Source organism: Gigantopelta aegis, chromosome 3 (genome assembly GCF_016097555.1).
Source record: "Gigantopelta aegis isolate Gae_Host chromosome 3, Gae_host_genome, whole genome shotgun sequence".
Taxonomy (NCBI): domain Eukaryota; kingdom Metazoa; phylum Mollusca; class Gastropoda; order Neomphalida; family Peltospiridae; genus Gigantopelta; species Gigantopelta aegis.
Window position 1 is genome coordinate 55,848,178 of NC_054701.1, and position 22,828 is coordinate 55,871,005.

The window sequence follows — 22,828 nt, forward strand, 5'->3', positions numbered from 1 at the left end:
GTACCCCCTCAACATTATTTTTGTCCAAAATTAATCCAGTAGTCAGAAGGTTAAGTTTGTTTTTCTCTGTTATTTATCTCAGCCCTTGACATGTGGTTGGATGACGACAACCAAGTTACTGACTTGTCAACATGTTTGTGTCACTAGCAGTGTAGTCTACTTTTTACAGATGGGGTTAATGCACTTGTAATGAAAAAGCACTGATCTTTTTCAAATGAACCAATATAAACAATGTCAACAGGGGCGAGATGTAGTTTAGTGGTAAAGCACTCGCCTGATGCGCAGTAGGTCTAGGATCGATCCCCATCAGTGGCCCATTCGGCTATTTCTCATTCTAGCCAGTGCACCACGACTGGTAAATCCAAGGGGAGTGGTATGTGGTGTCCTGTCTGTGGGATGGTGCATAAAAAAGATCCCTTACTACTAATGGAAAATTGTAGCGGGTTTCCTCTCTACGACTGTGTCAAAATGACCATATGTTTGCCATCCAATAGCCAATGATTAATAAATCAATGTGCTCTAGTGGTGTCATTAAACAAAACAAACTTAATGTCAATAGTTATATGATCTGAATATAGCTCTACATTACCAGTGTCCAAATTTGTCTTTTTTGATCATTTATATATAACATTCTTTTTTATTAATAATGTACTCACTACTATTGCAGTATAACAACTGAACACAAACTTCAAAGCGTTCTTATGATAGATAGAATAAAATAACAGTGCATGATTTCAGTTTTTATTATTGAAAAATTCAGTACAAACAAGTCAGTACAGACATTACAAATGAGATATTGCACATCCAGTTCACATATAGAGATTATTATACGCAGTTGTGTGTCGGACAGATTTTACGAAACGATTCCGGATTTTTGTACTGCCCGAGCGAGAGTAAGGGTAATACACGAATCTTAACACGAGTCTAATAAAATCAGTTTGACTCACACGCAAGGGTAATAATTACTTTTTTATCCATATTATTATTGTTATTTTTGTTATGAATGACAAGGACCGTCTAGGAGACTACGAAAAGACATCATATTTCACAGGCACATCCTGAGCTAGGACTAGGGAAGCAACGTCAATAAGATTCCAAGATATGGCCTACCTTGTCAATAAGATCCCGATTCAAACAGTTGGGCAATGATATCAGAGAAGACATTACAAATGAGAGATATCACCTACCTTGTCAATAAGATCACAAAATATTGCCTACCTTGTCAATAAGATCCCGATTCACAGTTGGACAATGATATCAGAGCAGACATTACAAATGAGAGATATCGCCTACCTTGTCAATAAGATCCCGATTCACACAGTTGGGCAATGATATCAGAACAGAAATTATAAATGAGAGATATCGCCTACCTTGTCAATAAGATCCGAAGATATCACCTACCTTGTCAATAAGATCCCGATTCACACAGTTGGGCAATGACAGAGCAAAGGCTTCAAACTGACTTTTCATTAAGCTGCCCGTCTCACCATCCTCCTCTGTAAAACAAATGACCCAAACATATTGGTATAAATCACATACCGTACACCAAACAATCTGGTTTATCAAATATATATAGTGTTTAACTATCATGCTACCATTTAAATCAAAGTAAAGTAAGTTTCATTTCTCATTCTTAGCAAATGATATAGGGCAGTAATTCCTTTTTTGGGGGCCAGTGAATTAATAATAGGAACATTTTTAAACCTTTAGATTATTTACACACTTCATAAACTACTGTATGTCCATAAAACTTCATATCAGTCTAGTCTTATTACTAGTCAAGTTAATGTGTTCACTTAACAAGATATTGTAGTGTTCAGTTACTCATCGATATTGTGTGTGTGAAATTCTATAGACTTGACACAGGAACATTGAATTACTCTCGAGAGTGGAAAAAAACTGATCTCAGGTAAGGTCAGTCTCACAGGAAAAAAACAAGAAAGAAAGACAGAAATGAGTTTAAAGTCGGCCATTAGCAAACGATTAAAATTAATCTCTATTAATTTAGAATATGATTTAAGTGATGTCTCTCACTGCCAGTGTATGTATGTGTATGTATGTGTATGTGAGTGGATGTGTGTATATACATGTGTACACGTATGCATGTTTTTGTGTATGCTGAACACACATTACCTTCAACATCTGGTGGCATGACTGGTTCATCTGCAGATTTCATTCCTTCCTTGACAGATTCTTTTTCAGCCTTTTCCTCTTCTTCCATTTCTAAATCGTGTTCCAATTCTTCAACTTCCAAGCTTTCTATATCTATGGCAATGACAACTCACAATTTAGCACTCACATGTTTGTTTTGTTTTTGTTTGTCATTTTAAAATCTACCACTTTATCAGTGTAGACTAGTACAATAACATCCTATTAATTTCTGTTCAGCAGTACTGTATCACCCAAATATGAAACATACTGTAGTAGATGGATAAGCATAACAAAATATACATTAAATTATATTCTAAGCATGAAAAAGTATTTGATGTGCAATTGTATATTTTGAAATGATCTGTTAGTTGCAAATATTTTACAATGGCAACAAACTCAGGACAGTATCTTTAAAAAACAAACATTAACAGTACCTTCTTCCAGACCAGATTCCAAGTTATCATCCTTGGCCTCCTCTTTCACGCCCAAGTGCTCACTATCCTTGTACAAAATCTGCAATATTTGAAATTCATTCAATTGGCATGGAACATGAATGGCCAGAAACACAAACTTCAAAAAGATATACCGTATATTGCCGTGTATTAGCCGACTTTTGAAGTCTAGAAATACTTTCCAAAAGAAGAGAGTCGGCTTATACACGGAGGCAACAAATTGGTTCATAAAATGTCGATCGAAAACTCTCGACCACGACTTAAAAATTTTGATCAGACCCTAACAGCCTTTCACTGCTTATGCAACAATAATTTGTGCACAGTATAAATAAAACACCCCATCATGCAATATTATGTAGTTTTTTGTTCTTGAATGCATTAATAGTTTGATGAATAATAATAAAAATTACTTGTTTTATTGTCATTCAATGGTAAAAACGTGTTCCGCCATCTTTGTTTGACACCTCTGTCTATATCATTTTGTAAGCTCTTATTTGATTGGATCACACGATTTTGTGTAAACAACAGCCATGGATCACAGAATCATTTTTTTTTCCTGTCCAGTGAATAATTTAATTACTTATGTGCAGTGATATTTTGTTACAGCTTGAATTGTTTATTTTCTTGTTATGATTTATCGGTGCGAAATTATTTTTGCACGGCATGGAAAACATAAGCATTGCGATAACCATTAAAGTGTCTGCAATAATTAAAGGGGAAGAAAATATAATGAAAAAGGAAACCACAAGTCTATTTGTTGACAGTATTATTGAAATCAATATAATGTACAACTGGACAAAAGATGACTTCGGCTTATACACGAGGCCAATGATTTTGTACTTGATATTTAGGGTCAAACTAAGAGGTCAGCTTATACAAGGAGTCGGCTAATACACGGCAATATACTGTACTATAACAAAATCCATGATATAAGAATTATCTTCATTGAAGAAAGAAAAGCTAGATTTAAAGAGAGAGGGAAACTAGGTGATAAAAAAACCCTTATTAAAGTGTTTTGACTACTGGCAATGAGGAAGAAGTTTTCAAAATACAAATTCAAGTGTAAGAATAATATACCAGGATCTGATACAAGTACAAACCTTATAATATAAAAAGAAGAAGACTATTACTAATGTCAAGAAGCAGGTGTTCACATTTAAATCTGAAAAATAACATTAACATACTCAGTCTGAAAATGCATGCTACAAATTTTACAAACAGAATACCAAAATCCATGACTGTATTTAACTGAAATAGCTGAACTTAACTATCAAACTATGAAACAGCTTCTAGAAAAAGTCTATGATTAATTGACTCACTCCAGGAATAAAGGCTCGAAGATCAGGAATTGTTTCGTAAAACGATCGTGAATCTTCATCTTCAAACAGGGTCTTGTCTCCTTCATACAGAAACTGTAGTAACAAGTTTTACAATCTTAAACTCAGCAAAACAATTTTTAAAAAGAAGCAAATCTTTAAATATGGTGATATACTTGAAAGGTGTTCTGCAAAAATCCCTTTTGACATGGTCCTCAACTATATGCTAAGTCTACAAGCTCACATCAATATCCTAGTTTTCCCTCAAAAAGATGGTGTACAATAATAATAACAACTCTTGTTCCACCTTTCACAAAAATAAAAGTTCCCCATCTTTTCTAAGAATTTTGTATATTTTTTTGAGAAATATTTGTATTATTTCCTTCAATTACTCACTTTATTTTACTGATGCAAAATCAGTTTTTGATAAACAAAAAACCTGCTGAATCTCTATAATTATTAACTAAAATGGTCTGTTTTCCTGTTAATTTGATAAACTAACCTCTCCATCTTTCATTGGATTGTAGATATCAAACATTCCATCACCTTCTTCTGTCTTAGTGTCGTCGTCTGGTAAATCAGGTAAATCTTCATCCAATAAATCCTGACATTTCAAACACAGCAATTACAATCAGTGCAAAACTATGTTTGATCATCTTCATTATGTGCTACTACTTCATTTAAGATGATCATTATCAACAGGAATTAATCACAAAAATGTCACTAATACCATCTAATCAAAATTATTTTTTAGTTCCAACCAATGCTCCATAAATAGCATAATACTATCACAATTATGGTAAATGGCATCTTGTGGTAGAAAAGTTTTATTGTTTTTGTAGGTATCTTGTTGCTTTCTAAAAAGCGTGCCTTATCTGGAAAAAAGTTTCTTCTTTCTTTCATTTGATGTATTATTGAAATGCCTTACGTCTGACATCTAATTGCTTCAGATTATCAAAAGGGTATTGTTAGCATTTCCTCCCCACCCCATCATTAAGTATCCCTGTGATTGTGCCGACTTACTGCAAATGTTAATGCATTTGCTTGCAGTTTCTGGTAAGACGTCAGAGCTGATTCATAATTCTCCTTTCTTTCAGTGCTGAGTTCTCCTTTGGTCTGAAACAAAACAATGAAAATACTTTATGAATTAGCCAAGCTATCTAACTGTTCAACACTATTTTTACATCATCTTTATTAACTGTAAAACAGCAGCTGGCTGTTAAAGTGTTCATTTGGATTAAGTGTCTGGCTAAAATTGTTTATTAACTTCAAAATCAATCCATAATGAAACCCACACTCACACACACACGCACACACGCACACACACGCATGCACACGCACACACACACCCACACCCAACACCAAAAATCCCACACAAACAAATAATAAAGCAAGCCCCTCCCAGAAAAGGTATACACAAATAATAATGCATAAAAAGTAGTTTCTATGAAATAAAAAACAAATAAATGAATGTTTAATAATACCCCAGCATGAAGAATGTGTCGGCTATTGGGACAGTGGACAAGAAAGACAAAATGGATAATACAATAACCATCAAAAATCAATACATGCTAACAACCTTAAATTAAAAGAATGTTTGAATGAAACAAGCAAAGGAGGAAAAAGAAAGCAAAGAGGGGATATTTTATAAAGTGAGAGGTTAGGCTGACACATAGAACTTACGAATTACTTTACCTGTAAAATCCTTCTGTTTTGCTTCTCCATGTTTTTCAAGTCTTTGTGAGCTTTCAGCAAGTGTTTGGATAAAGATCCATGATATTCTTTCAACAGATTGCGACATGCTCTCTTACGCTCAGGTGGCAACAACTGAAAATAAGATTTTGTTTTACTTTAATTGAAAAAAATACTCACTGCCAAATTAATGTCATTATTTAAGGGTCGAGAGCATCCCAATAAAAGACATTGGTGCACTTCAAAAATCCCCTGTATCACAAAAAACCCTTAAAATAGCTACACCAATAGAAACCTATATCGTCTACATACAGGGCTTACAGCAATTTTAAACCAGTAACTTTTGTAACAAATATAAAAACTCAAACTATTCCTCTAACTGATGGCAACAAGTTGTATCCAGCAGCCCAAAACTGCCATCAGTAAAGCCCTTGAACTATGACAATTTATATCAAAACCACAACAATTGCCAGTTGCCGTAGTCAAGTTCAAGCTGTATGTGTGTGTGTGTGTGTGTTGTGTGCTGTAGTGTGTGTGTGTATGTGCACACGTGCTCGCACATGCATATGATAAAATGATTAGGCCAGCTAAACAATATTTCTCTGTCTGTGTGTGTGCGTGTGTAATAACTATATATCAGCCTTTTACTTTGTAAAGGTGGGGAAAAACCTACAGCAACACTATGAAACAAGCTGTTGCTCACATTCTTTTGGGGGTTAAATATAAGACAAAATAAATTAAGTTAAAAGATTTTCCCAAAGTAAAGTAAATCATTCCATAGATGGATTGATGTTGGGATTTTTCCAGCAATACTATTGCAATAGTAAATGATTTTCTTATATCATTATTTTACAATAACCGAAAACAATTAAAACAAATTACTTACTATGCTTTTCACAGTGTCTGTCACATTGTACTTCACAGACAAAAGTCTAGAGATGAAAAATAAACAATTCAGTCAATGAATTCATCAATCATAATAAAGCACAACCATTCCATTTCCATTTCCTTTTATTTTTTATTATTTGTTAAAATCCGTCCTTTGTGCAAGGCTTTAGATCTAACTAATCTAGACACAAAAGATTAGCAAAGCAAGGTCTTTTTAATTAGCCCACTAATATTAATTAACAGCTTCTTAAGAGTTTTAGTGGTTTTATGGAGAACTTTTTGTGGTTAGCATGTTTAATTTTTGGCATAGATATTTTGGGCACAAAATTTACTACGTTAAATTTGGTACAATTTAAAGCCTATGTTATAGGAGAACAAGATAAAAACTGTAACAAACTGATTACTTTTGTAACCCAACACAAATACATACAAATGGCTTAGCTCAATATGTCAGACAAAAGCAGTGACTCCATTTCCCCCATGCACTGTATCTATTAATAAATTAAGGGACAAAAAGTTTTTAAATCTTTTGGTCACAACTGAATACATTTACATTATTTACCTTATTTTGCGTGGAAAAAACCCAACATAGTCATCTCCACAATGCTTGAGAAAACTGGAAATAATTGACAGATGATTGTGATCATCTTTGTCACTGTTTATGAGCAATGAAAGCTGATTGGCTAATATTGGAAGGCCTTCTTTTAAAGTGAACACACCCACAGAGACAAGGTCAGCAAAGAATCTTAAGTCCACTCTGTATTTACTTGGGTTGCTTATCTGAAAAATATGAAATACATTATAATTACTGAGGACAAAATGTAATGTAAACATAATAAAAACAATAGCCTCCTAAGCACAAAATTTACCTGCTGTATATTAGCCGACTTTTGAAGTCTAGAAATACTTTCCATAAGAAGAGAGTTGGCTTATATACAGAGGCAACAAATTGGTTCATAAAATTTTGATCAAAAACACTCCTGACCATGATTTATACATTTTGATCAGACCCGTACAGCCTTTCACAGCTTATATAACAATAATTTGTGCACAGTATAAATAAAACAGCCCATCATTCAATAGTATGTACTTTTTTGTTCTTGAATGCATTAATAGTTTGATGAATAATAATAAAAATAACTTTTTATTGTCATTTCAATGGTAAAAACATGTTCTTTCCTACCATCCGTCATCTTTTTTTGACATGACCAGTCTTTAATATAGCAAATTTAAGATAAAAAATGGTGTTTATTCTTCAAAAAGTATTATATTTCTAATATTACTGTTTTGTTGGGAGGGTGCATTAAACTGTAAAGTGCCATAAATAAATTAAGCTCATTATTAACATTACCGACTGAAAAATCATAACATGAATTTTATGACAATAATTACTCCCACAATTGTCACATGACCATGCCATATAATGGTGAACAACAGTCACAGACTACAGAAACTTTTATTTCTGTGTGTGTGTGGGGGGGGGGGGGGGACAGGAATTAAACATGCCTTAATAAGTTTATTTTTTGCTGAATAATTTAATTACTTGTGTGCAGTGATATGCTGTTACAGCTTGAATTGTTTATTTTCCTGTTATGATTTATCAGAGCTAAATTATTTTTGCACGGCATGGTAGACGTTAGTATTGCGATTACGATTACTGTGTCTATAATAATTAAAGAGCAAAAATATAATGAAAAAAAACCCCACAAGTCTATTTGTTGACAGTATTATTGAAATCAACACAAGGAAATCTGATCAAAAGATGACTTTGGCTTATACACGAGGCTGATGATTTTGTATTTGATATTTAGGGTCAAAGTAAGAAAAAGTAAAGTTTGTTTTATTTAACGACGCCGCTAGAGCACATTGATTTTTTATCTTATCATCGGCTATTGGACGTCAAACATATGGTCATTCTGACACTGTTTTCAGAGGAAACCCGCTGTCGCCACATAGGCTACTCTTTTTACGACAGGCAGCAAGGGATCTTTTATTTGTGCTTCCCACAGGCAGGATAGCACAAACCATGGCCTTTGTTGAACCAGTTATGGATCACTGGTCGGTGCAAGTGGTTTACACCTACCCATTGAGCCTTGTGGAGCACTCACTCAGGGTTTGGAGTCGGTATCTCGATTAAAAATCCCATGCCTCGACTGGGATCCGAACCCAGTACCTACCAGCCTGTAGACCGATGGCCTGCCACGACGCCACCGAGGCCGGTGGTCAAAGTAAGAAGTCCCTTATCCAAGACAATATATGGTAATGACTTTTTGAGCACACAATAAAGAAATTAGCTAGCTTAAGCAGATTTCTTTCTATTACGATGAAGCTGAAACAATAAAATATTGTGTCTAGTTCAGAGAGAGAGAGAGAGAGAGAGAGAGAGAGATCAATATACAATACATTCAGAGCATAAACTCTTACTCTGTCATCTTTCTTGGTTAGGAGAATCTTCTGAAAGTTGTCTAACAAGAGCTGCTGAAAATCACTATATCTCTGGTGTATCAAGCTGCTGAGCTGAACTGCGCAGTGTATGTCAGACATCTTTAACTTAGCTTCAGCAATACCAGATGCCTACAAATATATGTACATGAATAAAGATGTTTGATCTACGACTTTAAAGCAAAGTGATAAACTTCTACTAGCAGTTTATCACTTGTTGCATGACCTTAGCCCAATTCAACTCATATACTATGAACTAGATTTTTGACTGATCAGTTTCTTATGTAGTGAATTTCAGTATAGGATATGGAAATAAAGTTTGTGTCATGGTAACCATATAAAATACAAATTTTTTCCTGATTTACAAGGATATCATTAATATGTTTCTGTCAGTGATTTTGTATGCCTATATAATAAATGCTCACCAGGTATAGAATTACAAAGAAAACATGCTTCCAGGGCAACCAAATGTTGGTAATAATTTGTGTATGTTCATAACCTTGTGATATGCATTAGAAAGCTCATCCTTGGTTGGTTATCATTAGCTAGTAGTTAATGTATGGTGTTAATATTTAGAAAGCTCATCCTTGGTTGGTTATCATTAGCTAGTAGTTAATGTATGGTGTTAATATTTAGAAAGCTCATCCTTGGTTGGTTATCATTAGCTAGCAGTTAATGTATGGTGTTAATATTTAGAAAGCTCATCCTTGGTTGGTTATCATTAGCTAGCAGTTAATGTATGGTGTTAATATTTAGAAAGCTCATCCTTGGTTGGTTATCATTAGCTAGTAGTTAATGTATGGTGTTAATATTTAAGATATACATGTACCAATGAAACTGTGTCATTGTTAGCTTTCAGTATCCACTTGTTCAGGTAACATTCAAAGCAGATTGTAGTAACTGCCTACAATTTCATTTCTATCTGCTAATTCTATTCTTAATACACATTGAATTAAAGAGTTTAAAAGCTATTTTTGATTCTAAAAATTTAACACTACATTAAAAAAATGGCATCATGAATCTTTGACAATGTACTACAAAACACTTGGTTGCTTAGATTGATCCTACAAAATTGGTATGAAAAATTAGGAATAAATATATTTTTTCTTTTTTTAATGGATTATAATAACAGGATAATAAACTTAAGTTTTATCAGGATAAAGCTGATAACCTACGTCATTAACATGTGACTCTATATAACATCACAGAATGTATAACATGCAATTAAAAGATATAAAAAATATTAAGATCTCATTTTTGTATTCTATGCAAATCTAATAACAATCTAGAACCTTAAAGGAAAAAAGTTTGTTTTGTTTAATAACACCACTAGAGCACATTGAGATATTAATCATCGATTATTGGATGTCAAACATTTGGTAATTTTGAGTAGTCATCAGAGGAAACCCACTACATATTTTCATTAGTAGCAAGGGATCTTTTATATGCACTTTCTCACAGACAGGAAAGCACATATCATGGCCTTTGACCGTTGTGGTGCACTGGTTAGAACGAGAGACAAAAAACCAATCAGTTGAATGAGAGCCTTAAAGGAATACTTTAATGTGAAAAATGAATGGAGGACTGAAAAGTTCATCTAAAAACAAGCAAAAGCTATTGCATAACATTTGAAAATACTCACCGCTTCACCTGTGTATTTTGAAAGATTCAAGCCTTCAAAATCTTTGATGAGACTCTGCTTTTGTGACTCTGTCAAATTGCGCTGAAAAACAATTATGTGAAAACTGTTATAAATTACAGAATTAATATACAAGAAATCAGAAGTACACAAAAATCTAAAAACAATACACAGTAAGAAAATTGTAGCAAACTCAACAACAAAGGTACCAAAATGCTAGCTACTTGTCAAGGACCTGAAAGTAAACAAGAAAATGAAGTCTGGCCTTTTTGGGAGAAAAAAACCTAAAGCCGCCCAAAGTGTTAGTGTTAAAATTTTCTACATACCAGTTTCTTTACAAATGCAGTGTTTTTCTTCAAACTTGAATCCAGTTTACTAAAGAAAGCATCATCGGGTCTGTTGTCTAAAATAAAAACATAAATGTAGACATGTCAGTGTTTTAAGACTGGCCTTACATGTATTTTACGAGCATTACAAAGTTGTTCATACCTGCAAATTTGTATTCCACATGTACATTTGTAGCAAACATTACCTGGTGGCTAACACTATTTCTTAACCTATATTGTCTTGTTTTTATTCTGCAATCATTATACATAGTGACAAGATAAAAGTTCTACATTTTTGGTCACTAATAAAAAATATAGCTTTTTGGGAGAGAACTACTTTTACACTACTTATGATCAGCAAAGGAATGATGTATTGTTAAATCTTACTATTATTTTATTTCCAGTTGATGGTTTTGATTTTTTAAATATGTTTAGAAGACAATAGTTGTTTTAAAGATAAGCAATAAATTATTGTTATTAAAAACTACTCTGTTTTGGTGTCACATCTTAAGACAGTAACCATTTATTCTCAATTTATTTTTATGTTTTAAATCACTGTGATCAGAACTAGTTAACTCCATTAAAGATGCAAGTTAATCCCATTGTTAGGCCATCAATTCAGCTGAAATGAACATACATGCCTTGGCATCAAGTCAAAGTTTCACTGGACAAAACCACTCATAAGCTATATCAACTGTTTTACAATCTGTTGAAGATATCCATATGGAATATTATTTCTGTGTTGGTTTTGAAAGGCAGTACCATTGAAAAATGTCTAAAAATATATTTCCAAAATACAGTCAAACCTGTCCTAGCAGCCACCTGGAATCAGTGGTCACCTGCCTTAAACGGCCAACTGTTCCCCTCCCAGAGGATTTATAATGTAAATGCACCTACAATAAGTGGTCACCTGTCTAACGTGGCCAGCAGCCACCTAAATCAGATCCCAAATCGCTGAAATACCTGAATTAAGCGGCCACATTAAATGTTTACTATTATATAAAAGGGATATTTTAACAGCGATAAGGCACGTCAAATAACCGATCTTCACACCTTCAGGAATACTAGTACCTATTCAGTCCTGACATTTCTACTATGCATCAGTTAAGAAAGTATGACTGCAATGCATCTAACTGCCTCAAACCCATCTTCATAAATCAAGGCTAATATTCGTTCCTCGTATTCAGCCTTGATACATGTAGTCAAGAAATCGTGCCACAAAATGCTTAAATTTCATTGGATGCGATGAGATCTGATTGCAACGAATCGCAACGCTCCTTATAGATTCCCTTGTTATTGTAAACAAAGATGGCAGCGTCAGTGTCCGTGGAAACGTGTCGTGTTTGTCACGATATGTTAAAAAAAAGGTTCGGCGGTTAATTTTTGATATTGCTTTTAAGATTGTCACATGTTACCGATGCTGTGATTGGTCAGCGATGTCATCGTGTAAGGGACATAATCGGTGTTACAAATTTTCTTCCAATAGAGGATGCTAGTAGTGGATATCAGTAATCTTGACTACATGTATCAAGGCTGAATACGAGGAACGAATATTCGCCTTGATTTATGAAGATGCCTCAAAGCAGACTACGCTTGGCATTTGTAGATTCACTTACTATGACAATACACTGCACAAAGTAGGAATTAAATAATTAAATAGAAAAAGAAAACAAACTTGTTGAGAACGGTTAATTTAATACATTCCCTTTGCATTTTTTCTGAAGGAAACGACATGTCATAAGTTGATTTATAGTCAACTGTGAAGCACACATCCATTGATTAGCAGTGCAGACAGTAAAACAAGAAACAACAACAAATGTTTTAAAGACTATACATGTATACGTGGCAACCTGTAATCAGCAGTCACTTTTATCTACTCCCTTGTGTGACCGCTTAAGACAGGTTTGACTGGATTATGAAAATGGTCATTTGAAAAAGAGATTAGTTGTTTTGTATCAGGTCACTTGAATTATAATTAAGACAAAAAATGTGACAATTAGCAGTTATTTAATTTAAAAAACCCACATTCCACACATACCCCCAAAAAAGAGCCAGTCGTGATTTCATAAAACGAAAAGAAATTTTTAATCAATGAATATTAATAAATTTAAAGCAATTATCAAATTTACAACAGAATGGCACGTTGGGTTTAAACATTGAATTAATACAAAATTGTGCAGCTGTTAAGACTACCTCAATGTTTATCTTTAAGAATGAAAAGTGTCAGCTCCGGCTATAAATAACGTAACTACTGGCCTCGGTGGTGTTGTGGTTAAGCTATCAGACATAAGGCTGGTGGTAGGTACAGGGTTTGCAGCCCACTACCGGCTCCCACCCAGAGCGAGTTTTAATGACTCAATGGGTAGGTTAAGATCACTACACCCTCTTCTTTCTCACTAACCATTAATAACTAACCCACCGTTCTGGACAGTCAGCCCAGATGGACGAGGTGTGTGCCCAGGACAGTAGGGATAGGACGATTATTCAATGCTTATCTTCTTTTTTTTAATCAGTGATAGCTTTTTATGTAACTTGTGTTGAGTTAAATAATCAACAGTAGACTTGTTATGTATTTGTGCTTATATCGAGTAAACAATACTTAAAATATATATATATATATATACTTCTCATCAAAGATTTGACATCATCAAAGTAATAATAAACATTACAGAAACATGTCTTGACATATATCTTTCTTTTAGACTTCTATAATGTGTACATGACACGGTCACACCCATAGGCCTATATTATGTACTCCAGAATGCATCTAAAGACAACTGAATTTTAAAAACAAAAATACTGGAGAGACTATCCCTAGCATTCTTGTCCCCAAATTATGTTGCCAACTCTCTGAACTCAAATCCTGTGGGACACATTACCCAAGTATCCCAGACCCAACACGCTAACATGGCATGGTAAAAATGCAATTTTTGTTTTCTAGTCAAGATATAATTTTATATTTAGAATTATTTTACAAATGACCATTAAAAATAAAATGTCTTGTTCTTAAAATAGTTAATAAAAATGTATGCATGATAAATGGCGTACTTGTACTACTTGTAAAATGCATCGTGAATAAATCGAACCGTTCCATCCCTACAGGACAGTGTGCTTGAACCTTGGATATAAGCATAAAAATAAGTTAAAATGAAAGTAACGTAACTTGACAAACACGTACCTACTGCAGCTATGTTTTGGGCACGTAACGTGGTTTTAAAAGTCTGTTTTTCTCTTGCCTCTTCCAAGAAATCATTTAAAACTTTCTGAAAAAAATTTAAAAAATTAACAATACCTAATATGACCATCCCAGTAATGCAGTGTTCAGTCGACATTATTGTTTGTTCAGCTGAAATTATTCAGCTGACATTATTCAGCTGACATTGTTCAGTTTGTTCAGCTGACATTATTCAGTTTGTTCAGCTGACATTCAGATTATTCAGTTTGTTCAGCTGACATTATTCAGATTATTCAGCTAACATTATTCAGTTTGTTCAGCTGATATTATTCAGATTATTCAGCTAACATTATTCAGATTATTCAGTTTGTTCAGCTGACATTATTCAGATTATTCAGTTTGTTCAGCTGACATTATTCAGATTATTCAGATTATTCAGCTAACATTATTCAGATTATTCAGTTTGTTCAGCTGACATTATTCAGATTATTCAGCTAACATTATTCAGATTATTCAGTTTGTTCAGCTGACATTATTCATATTATTCAACTAACATTATTCAGTTTGTTCAGCTGACATTATTCAGCTGACATTGTTCAGCTGACATTATTCAGTTTGTTCAGCTGACATTATTCAGTTTGTTCAGCTGACATTCAGATTATTCAGTTTTTCAGCTGTTCAGCTAACATTATTCATTCAGCTGACATTATTCAGATTATTTAGCTAACATTATTCAGATTATTCAGCTTGTTCAGCTGACATTACATTATTCAGATTATTCAGTTTGTTCAGCTGACATTATTATTCAGCTGACATTATTCAGATTATTCTAACATTATTCAGATTGTTCAGCTGACATTATTCAGCTTATTCAGCTAACATTATTCAGTTTGTTCAGTTGACATTATTCAGATTATTCAGCTGACATTATTCAGATTATTCAGTTTGTTCAGCTGACATTATTCAGATTATTCAGCTAACATTATTCAGATTATTCAGCTGACATTGACATTATTCAGTTTGTTCAGCTGACATTATTCAGATTATTCAGTTTGTTCAGCTGACATTATTCAGATTATTCAGCTAACATTATTCAGTTTGTTCAGCTGACATTCAGATTATTCAGTTTGTTCAGCTGACATTATTCAGATTATTCAGTTTGTTCAGATTATTCAGTTTGTTGTTCAGCTGACATTATTGTTCAGACATTATTTATTCAGTTTGTTCAGCTGACATTATTCAGATTATTCAGCTAACATTATTCAGATTATTCAGTTTGTTCAGCTGACATTATTCATATTATTCAACTAACATTATTCAGTTTGTTCAGCTGACATTATTCAGCTGACATTGTTCAGCTGACATTATTCAGTTTGTTCAGCTGACATTCAGATTATTCAGTTTGTTCAGCTGACATTATTCAGATTATTCAGCTAACATTATTCAGTTTGTTCAGCTGACATTATTCAGATTATTCAGCTAACATTATTCAGATTATTCAGTTTGTTCAGCTGACATTATTCAGTTTGTTCAGCTGACATTATTCAGATTATTCAGCTAACATTATTCAGATTATTCAGTTTGTTCAGCTGACATTATTCAGTTTGTTCAGCTGACATTATTCAGCTGATATTATTCAGATTATTCAGTTTGTTCAGCTGACATTATTGTTTGTTCAGCTGACATTATTCAGTTTGTTCAGCTGACATTATTCAGTTTGTGCAGCCGACATTATTCAGTTGAAGGAAGAATGAAGGAATGTTTTATTTAATGAGGTACTCAACATATTTTAATTACGGTTATATGGCAACGGACATGTCATTAGGGACCACAGAGATAAAGAGAGGAAACCTACTCGCGCCATATCACAGGCTACTCGATTATGCATTTCATATTTGTCACATCACTAGATCCCACCCATCAATTTTCAATTATTCTTGATCTTCCGAACACCACTAATTCCAACAAAAAAGGCATATAGTTGACACTTACTTTTTCTTCTTCTATTATCTTCTGAGCTTCTTCCTCTGCTTTTATCTAAAAAGTAAATATACATTTAAAAAGTTTTCTTATTAAACTTAAAAGTTAGAGAGGTATGTAGTTAAACACAAGACTTTGAAAATGTTGGTAAATAAAAAGAAAGAAACAGAAAAAAAACCCTCCTGTTTTTGCTGTCTCAGAAAGAAGTTTTTAAATATAAAAATTACCAGTTGACTGTGACAGCTAATTTAACAATAAATGTGAGTTATGGCTGTTTTGTAAACAAAAAATGACATAAAATATTGGGATATGAAACATTTTTTAAGGAGCAGAGATTTTGGTTAACATATATTTTTAAGCAATTTTGGATGACACCAGTTACTGTAAAATACCACAACAGACTAAAAACACAAACAAGAAACAAACAGTCATAACAGTAATACTCAATGAACTATATTAAAATAATTTTATTAAGTAAACTCCTTCAGTCAAGATACATAACCCTGTATCCACTGAACCTGGCTTAAGTCAAAAACATTTATTCCATTAATAATAAAATAAATTAGCAAACAGGCCAAAGGGTTATATAAATAGGTACCAGCATCCAAAATTAAAATTTATCCTTACAATACATGATTCTTATAGTATGGAAGAATACAAACACAGAACAGAAAGAGTTTTTAAGATATCTTTATTAGTTTTTGAAATATTGCCATTTTAGTGATTTCGCAAGCGTCGAGAACAGTTTTACATTACAGGCGTGCCCTTTTTGGAATAAATATCGCAAAGTGATATGGAATGACATAAAAAGAATGTCTTAATTTGATTACTATTTTCATTGTTTATTATTTGTGTGAAAACAGGAAAATATGCGCCAAAAATCAACAATAATTGGCCTCGGGCCCATTTTTGCATAATCATAAATCATAAAGTAATAGCAATAAACATCCAAATAATCATAATATATATACAACTGGTTCTATAGTACAAGCCTATTTTTTTTCAAGTGCTTGGGAATGTAATTTATGAAGTTACAAGTTCTTAAACATAACAAAATATTAAAAATGTAGCATGGAAAATTTTCCCACCAAAATGGCTTATTTAAGCAATTTTCAAATGGATCTCACTCTAAAACTGTTGGAGATATCTTCCTGAAATTTGGCACGGGAAAGTGCTTACAAAATGCTATTATGTGTGTTACATTCATTGGTTTAACTATATTATCTGGTATATTGACAAAATGTTAAAAATATAATGCGGAAAATGTTACCACCAAAATGTCGTATTTCGGCAGTTTTCAAATGGATCTCACTCTAAAACCATTGAAGATATCTTCCTAAGATTTTGCGTGGTGAAAGTGCCAACATAACCCTCTCTTGGGTGTTAAATTCATTGCTTCAAGATTGTTACACATACAGTACACTCCTTGAAATTTGAGCAGTGTATCCGTTGTCAAAGCAATAACTCAACTGTAGCGATGAAGCCATTAGTGATGAACTATTAGCAAAACAATAATTTCTCATGCAGAAATAAAACTATCAATGCATGTTGCACTGTACTATCTTACATATGTTATAACCAACAGTCACTTGATGGACTATGCTTGTTACTAAAAGTCACTATGACACAGAGTTACCAGGAACAGGAATATTAAATATCAAAAATAAAGTTGTCTTTTCACGTATGTAGAATGATTTTGTTAATTGTTTGGTCATCATACCATTAGTCTTAAATGATGAAGCATACAATTTAACAACACAGCATTGTTTAAAATTCGAAACAAATGGCATTTCATCATTCAGTCCTGCTCTTAACAGTAAAGCTCCACATATTTTTCAAACAGTTTTTCAACTTCTTCAAAACTGATAACACTCCAGGTTCATCCATTTTATGTCATCACATCAAAACCAGAACTGAAAACATAGTCTGCTGAGACTGTGTCAATGTCAGCAGATGATGGAAATCGGAAAAGATTTTTTTTCAGTCCACACTTTTTCAAAAAGGTGACTCTTCCAGACTCTGTGGATGACAGGTCGATCACTTGGCCAATGAAATAATCAGGTCCACTTTGTCCGTCGTAGAATACACCGACCCAAGTTCCTTGACTGGAAAACCAAAATCTGCTTGCAATTATGGTTTGCACACCTGAATAATGGATAAAACAATTTTTTACAAATATGTTTGTATAATTTGTTCTATCGTAATTAACATAAAAAAAACAAAAAACAAACATTATATAGACTATTAAACAATAAAATCCTGTTGTTAACAAATGACATATGAAAATCCCGTCAAACAAGTATTTTGTTTATGAGAAATTAATCTATATGAATTTACACTGCAAATGTTTAAATCACATGAAGAGATTACTTCCAGATTAACAGTGAAGGTATACTGATATTAGTACAACTCAAAATTAAACTACATATGCAGTAATATTATACCTTCATCTTCTAAATCAGATTCGGCACCACTTGCAGATTCCGGCACATCAGTCTCAGGCACATCAGGCACGTCAGTCTCGGGCACATCCAACTCGTCTGTAAGGCTGTCAATGTCAGACACATCAGTTGCAGAAACACCAGCCAGATATTTCTTCAAGTTGTCTGCCACTTCATCATTTGACAATTTTGCAAACTTCAAGAGGTTGTTTCTTGCTCCAAGGACAACTTTCTGGTACTGAATTTCTGCATTTAACCTGACTTTTGCTGCAGTTTTGGTGGAGCAGTTTTTCAATAGGATGTCAACATCATTTGGACACAAGCATGGGCCGCCTTGTTGTTTCACAATTTCAGATAAAACTGACTTTCGTTTTATCACCTTCAGTCGTTTTTCTTCCAATTGTTTCTGGTTCATCAGAAGTTTATCTTGCCACTGACGAAGAATAGCTTTCTCCACATCTTTGTGTTTTGTTCACCTGTCAGATCTGTAAGTTGACAGTGCCTCATCTTTTGCCGTAAAATCGGATCCTGTATATCATAATATTTTTCGGATGGAAGAAAGTCAGCCAGTTGGCGATCTGTCACTGCAAGAAAACCTGAAAACAGCTTTTGGAGAGTATCAAGAAGTAATTTTCTATCAGGCACCTCCATCAAAGCAGCAACGACTTCACCACCTTCAACAGAAAACTCTGGGATGACAGACAGTGGATCCTCTAACAATGGGCTAGCATCAGATGAATACTGTTGAAACTTCTCTCGCATTGGTGACATGTAGCGGTACAGATAAAGGTACTCAGTCTTGCTGGTGCACAAGTTCCAGTAGGGACCAGTGACAGTGAAATAAGTGATGCCCACAGCTGCTATCAGAGTATCAACAATATCACACTGGCAGTCTGCTAAAACACTTTGCAACTTGAGATTCAGACTCAAGCTGTAGTTCGAGAAAAAGTCCTGTATGTCTTTTCTGTGAAAATGTAAGCTGGCAGCTCCCTCATTTTTTAAAAATTAAATCTGATAGCCTCCCATGCATCGCGGCATCCACTCTTTTCATCACCTCGTGGTCCTAGTACATCACAGGATGTTCTGATGTAGCGCGAAACTGCGGATTCTCCGGAACTGGAAAAAGAGTTGAAGATGGACAGCTTGTCTCGACCAAGTTTTCCATCTAGTTCTTACTGCAGAACTTGCTCACCTTTACTGCTGAGACCGAGGAGAAAATGAGCACTGCAGTACAAAAACTGAAGTTGAGCTGAATTATCCTCCAGAACTTCCTGGCGGCACTGATTCATAGCTTTGTTGAAGGATTTATTGACACTGGCTCGGTCAGACATCAAACCAGACAACTTTTGAAGCAATTCTTTGAAGTTCTGGTCCACTGAGTCTCCATCATCATCATAAATATCCGCTAGTTCTTTGAGAAGGATGATGAAATGTCTAGCAGTGTTTTGGAGTCCTCAGTACAAACAGTTGTGTATCCCATGCTAAAAAATTTGCCACTTGAGAGGGTTGCTTGGCTGTCAATGTACTTTCTGTGGTCACGACTCGTTCCATCAGAATGCATGTCAAATCTGTCAGACTTCATAATTGAGTCGGCAATGTGGTATTTCGCAAGAACATGACCTCTGTCAGCATAGCAAAGTGTTGATCTTTCAGACGGCAATTTATCAATATCTATTTGACGATCAAAGAGACACTCTGAAACACAATGAATGACACTTGCACACCGAGATGCTGGTACACTTGCTTCTCCAATCAACTGAATGATGCACTTAACAACTGCATCGCTATACTTGTTTCCAGCTTTTGTTAATGTTTTTTCACCACTTTTCAAATCTTCATTTTGTACTATGTAACTGTCACATTCTTGTTTTATTTTTTTAACCATTGCATTTAGTTTACACTTTGTGTCTCTTAACTGCTTTATAGTTTTATCTTTATGCGACAACTTTGTCTGTAACATCTTCAGCTGCTTTTTTATTTTTTGCATTTCAAATCTGTGAGTTTTCTCATTTTGTTGTTTTAAATTTTGTTCTTTTTCTTTTAGTTGTTCATCTTTTCTTTGTAATCTTTTATAATAATTACTCTGCCTTATCAAAGTTAGCTCTCCTTGTATCTCGGCCACCTTGTAGCTCGGCCAGTCAGTAATGCTTTAGCTGTGACATGCTCCATTATTTCTTTGTCTTTGTTCTCTCCATCTTCTTGCAATTCATTAACAGGCATCGAAATAAGTCGAGAACGGTCGTTCAGATTACCGGGAAGTTACCACATGTAAGAAAAGTCGAGAACGGTGTTTCGTTCTCGACAAAAATTTCTGAACGTAAACCAGACAATGCATTCCGGTCTTCTGCGTTTCATTTTTTCGTAAGGAATTGCATCGATGTTCGCGTGTACTTGTGCAATTGCAAAGCAATTATAGTTATTCCGCGTTTAAGCAGCGTCCACTAGATGAATTTACTTCCGCGTTTCATTTTCTCGTACGAAATTGCACCGATGTTTGTGCAATTGCAAGCAGTTTCGGCAATCCACGTTTAAGCTTCTGTCGCGGGTCAGGCCATTGGCTATCCAGAGACCAGACCCGCAACAGACATGCTCAAAACTCCAGTGGTATATGAGCAGGTTAATACATATCGGTTTCGGGTTCACTAGATAAATTTACTTCCAGATTTCATTTCTCGTACCGATACAATTTCAGAATTATTATTATCTTTCATTGTTGTATGATAAAATACGAGAAAATAGAAAACAGAAGATTTTAATTTTAATCAATTTATTTATTCAATTGTTCAGTTATTAAATATGAGTCACATACTTGTAAAGAATTATATGTAATACATTAAGAACAGTGATAACATACAGAATGAATCATAAATACATGTATACTACAATAATCATCTGGCACACATACAAGGGCATTAAAAGTAGTAGTAATAGGAATTCAATTCTAACTTTCATATAGTTGTTTTACCAGGCTATATTTTGTGGTAACCTGTAAATGGGTTACCAGACACAATGCTCATTTCGATGCCTGCATTAATCAGCTGTTGTTTTTTTGAACATTCTTCCTTGCATATAATCAGTTTGTATTTAAGAAGTTCACTTTCTTCTTTTAATGCTTTTAACTGTCCCTGTGTAGTACGAAGCAATGTTCCCAGTTGAACATTAGTTTTAGATTTGCTTACAGCATTGTCAACAGTTGGTACGGTGGTTTCGGAAGTGTCTTCATTTGTAGTTGTTGTTATATCCGATAAAATTGTGCCAGCTGGATACTTGAACAGTGTACTGCAGAAATCCTCAAAATGATGACCTGTTGTTTTGCTGTGTTTGTTTTTAGATTTTGCCTTTGTTCGATATTCTGAAACAATGTTATTCACAGCTTTCTTTATTTTGCTTTCATTTCCACTGCATCTAACACCAAAACATTCAAACCACTGAAAGGCCCACTGCCATGGAAGGCACTACTTTTTTCTAAATTTTTCCAGTTCCAACATCCAGCCATTTGTCAGATGGTGACCATCAACTATATTTGATAAACACTGCAAGTCTCCTAAGAGACTGCATCGATAGATACCAATGATATCAAGTCCTGGTCCAGCAGAATCTATATTCATAATATCAGAATGGTGTACGATTAGTTTAGTGTAATGCATTTTGTGCTACTTTGAACATTTGCAAAAAATTATCAATTTGATTAAAAATGAAAGCTGAATGCTGAGTTCTAAAGGCTCAAGAACATTTAAGTAATGTGCTTGGGTATACAGCTTTAAATGCTCAAGTGTGCTGTTTTGTAATACTATGTCATGGAAGTTTATTGTTCATAAAAACTGCATAGGATGTAATATCATCTTGTAGCCTAGTGAAGCGCTTTATATTAGGTACCGGCAGGCCACTGCAATTAGCGTGGGAATTACGTAAAGCATGGCCAAATAGCTAAAAATAGGTCATCTTTAACCCAGATTATCTCATTTTTACAAACAAGTAATAAGTTTATGTTTAACTTCATATAAAACGTCTTTGAATACCCTGTCTATACATGCATTATATATGATGATTTCGTTTTGGGAAAGTATTGTAAAATAGCAATATAAAACATGCATAATGGCCACTTAGCGGTTTTTCCGGCCATTGTTTTAATCTGTCCAAGTGAAACAGCCAGAGGTAATCGGTGTTTTGACCAAATAGCTATGTGATGTATACACTGAACTAGGTCATGTCATTACCATATTAAGGAGATGATGACAAGCTTTCGATATACGTATCTAATTTGCTATGAATTTTTTAAATATTTATTTACTTTTTTTTTTAAACTTGTGATTTGGATCAATAAAT

At 34.1% G+C, this 22,828-nt stretch overlaps 1 protein-coding gene across 2 annotated transcripts in view; it reads right to left on the reverse strand.

Moving 5' to 3' along the window:
- LOC121368274 (regulator of nonsense transcripts 2-like) overlaps positions 1–22,828 on the reverse strand; it is a 66,220-nt gene that overhangs the window by 23,240 nt on the left and 20,152 nt on the right. For both annotated transcript variants that reach the window (XM_041492931.1, XM_041492932.1), the window contains exons 5-18: positions 16,074–16,118; positions 14,085–14,169; positions 10,907–10,983; positions 10,584–10,664; positions 8,924–9,073; positions 7,062–7,279; positions 6,498–6,543; positions 5,615–5,746; positions 4,943–5,035; positions 4,422–4,523; positions 3,923–4,015; positions 2,586–2,664; positions 2,134–2,265; positions 1,402–1,496 (exon numbers count right to left, since the gene is read on the reverse strand). In XM_041492931.1, coding sequence (XP_041348865.1) covers positions 1,402–1,496; positions 2,134–2,265; positions 2,586–2,664; positions 3,923–4,015; positions 4,422–4,523; positions 4,943–5,035; positions 5,615–5,746; positions 6,498–6,543; positions 7,062–7,279; positions 8,924–9,073; positions 10,584–10,664; positions 10,907–10,983; positions 14,085–14,169; positions 16,074–16,118 — 1,428 coding nt within the window. The remainder of the gene's footprint in view (positions 1–1,401; positions 1,497–2,133; positions 2,266–2,585; positions 2,665–3,922; positions 4,016–4,421; positions 4,524–4,942; positions 5,036–5,614; positions 5,747–6,497; positions 6,544–7,061; positions 7,280–8,923; positions 9,074–10,583; positions 10,665–10,906; positions 10,984–14,084; positions 14,170–16,073; positions 16,119–22,828) is intronic.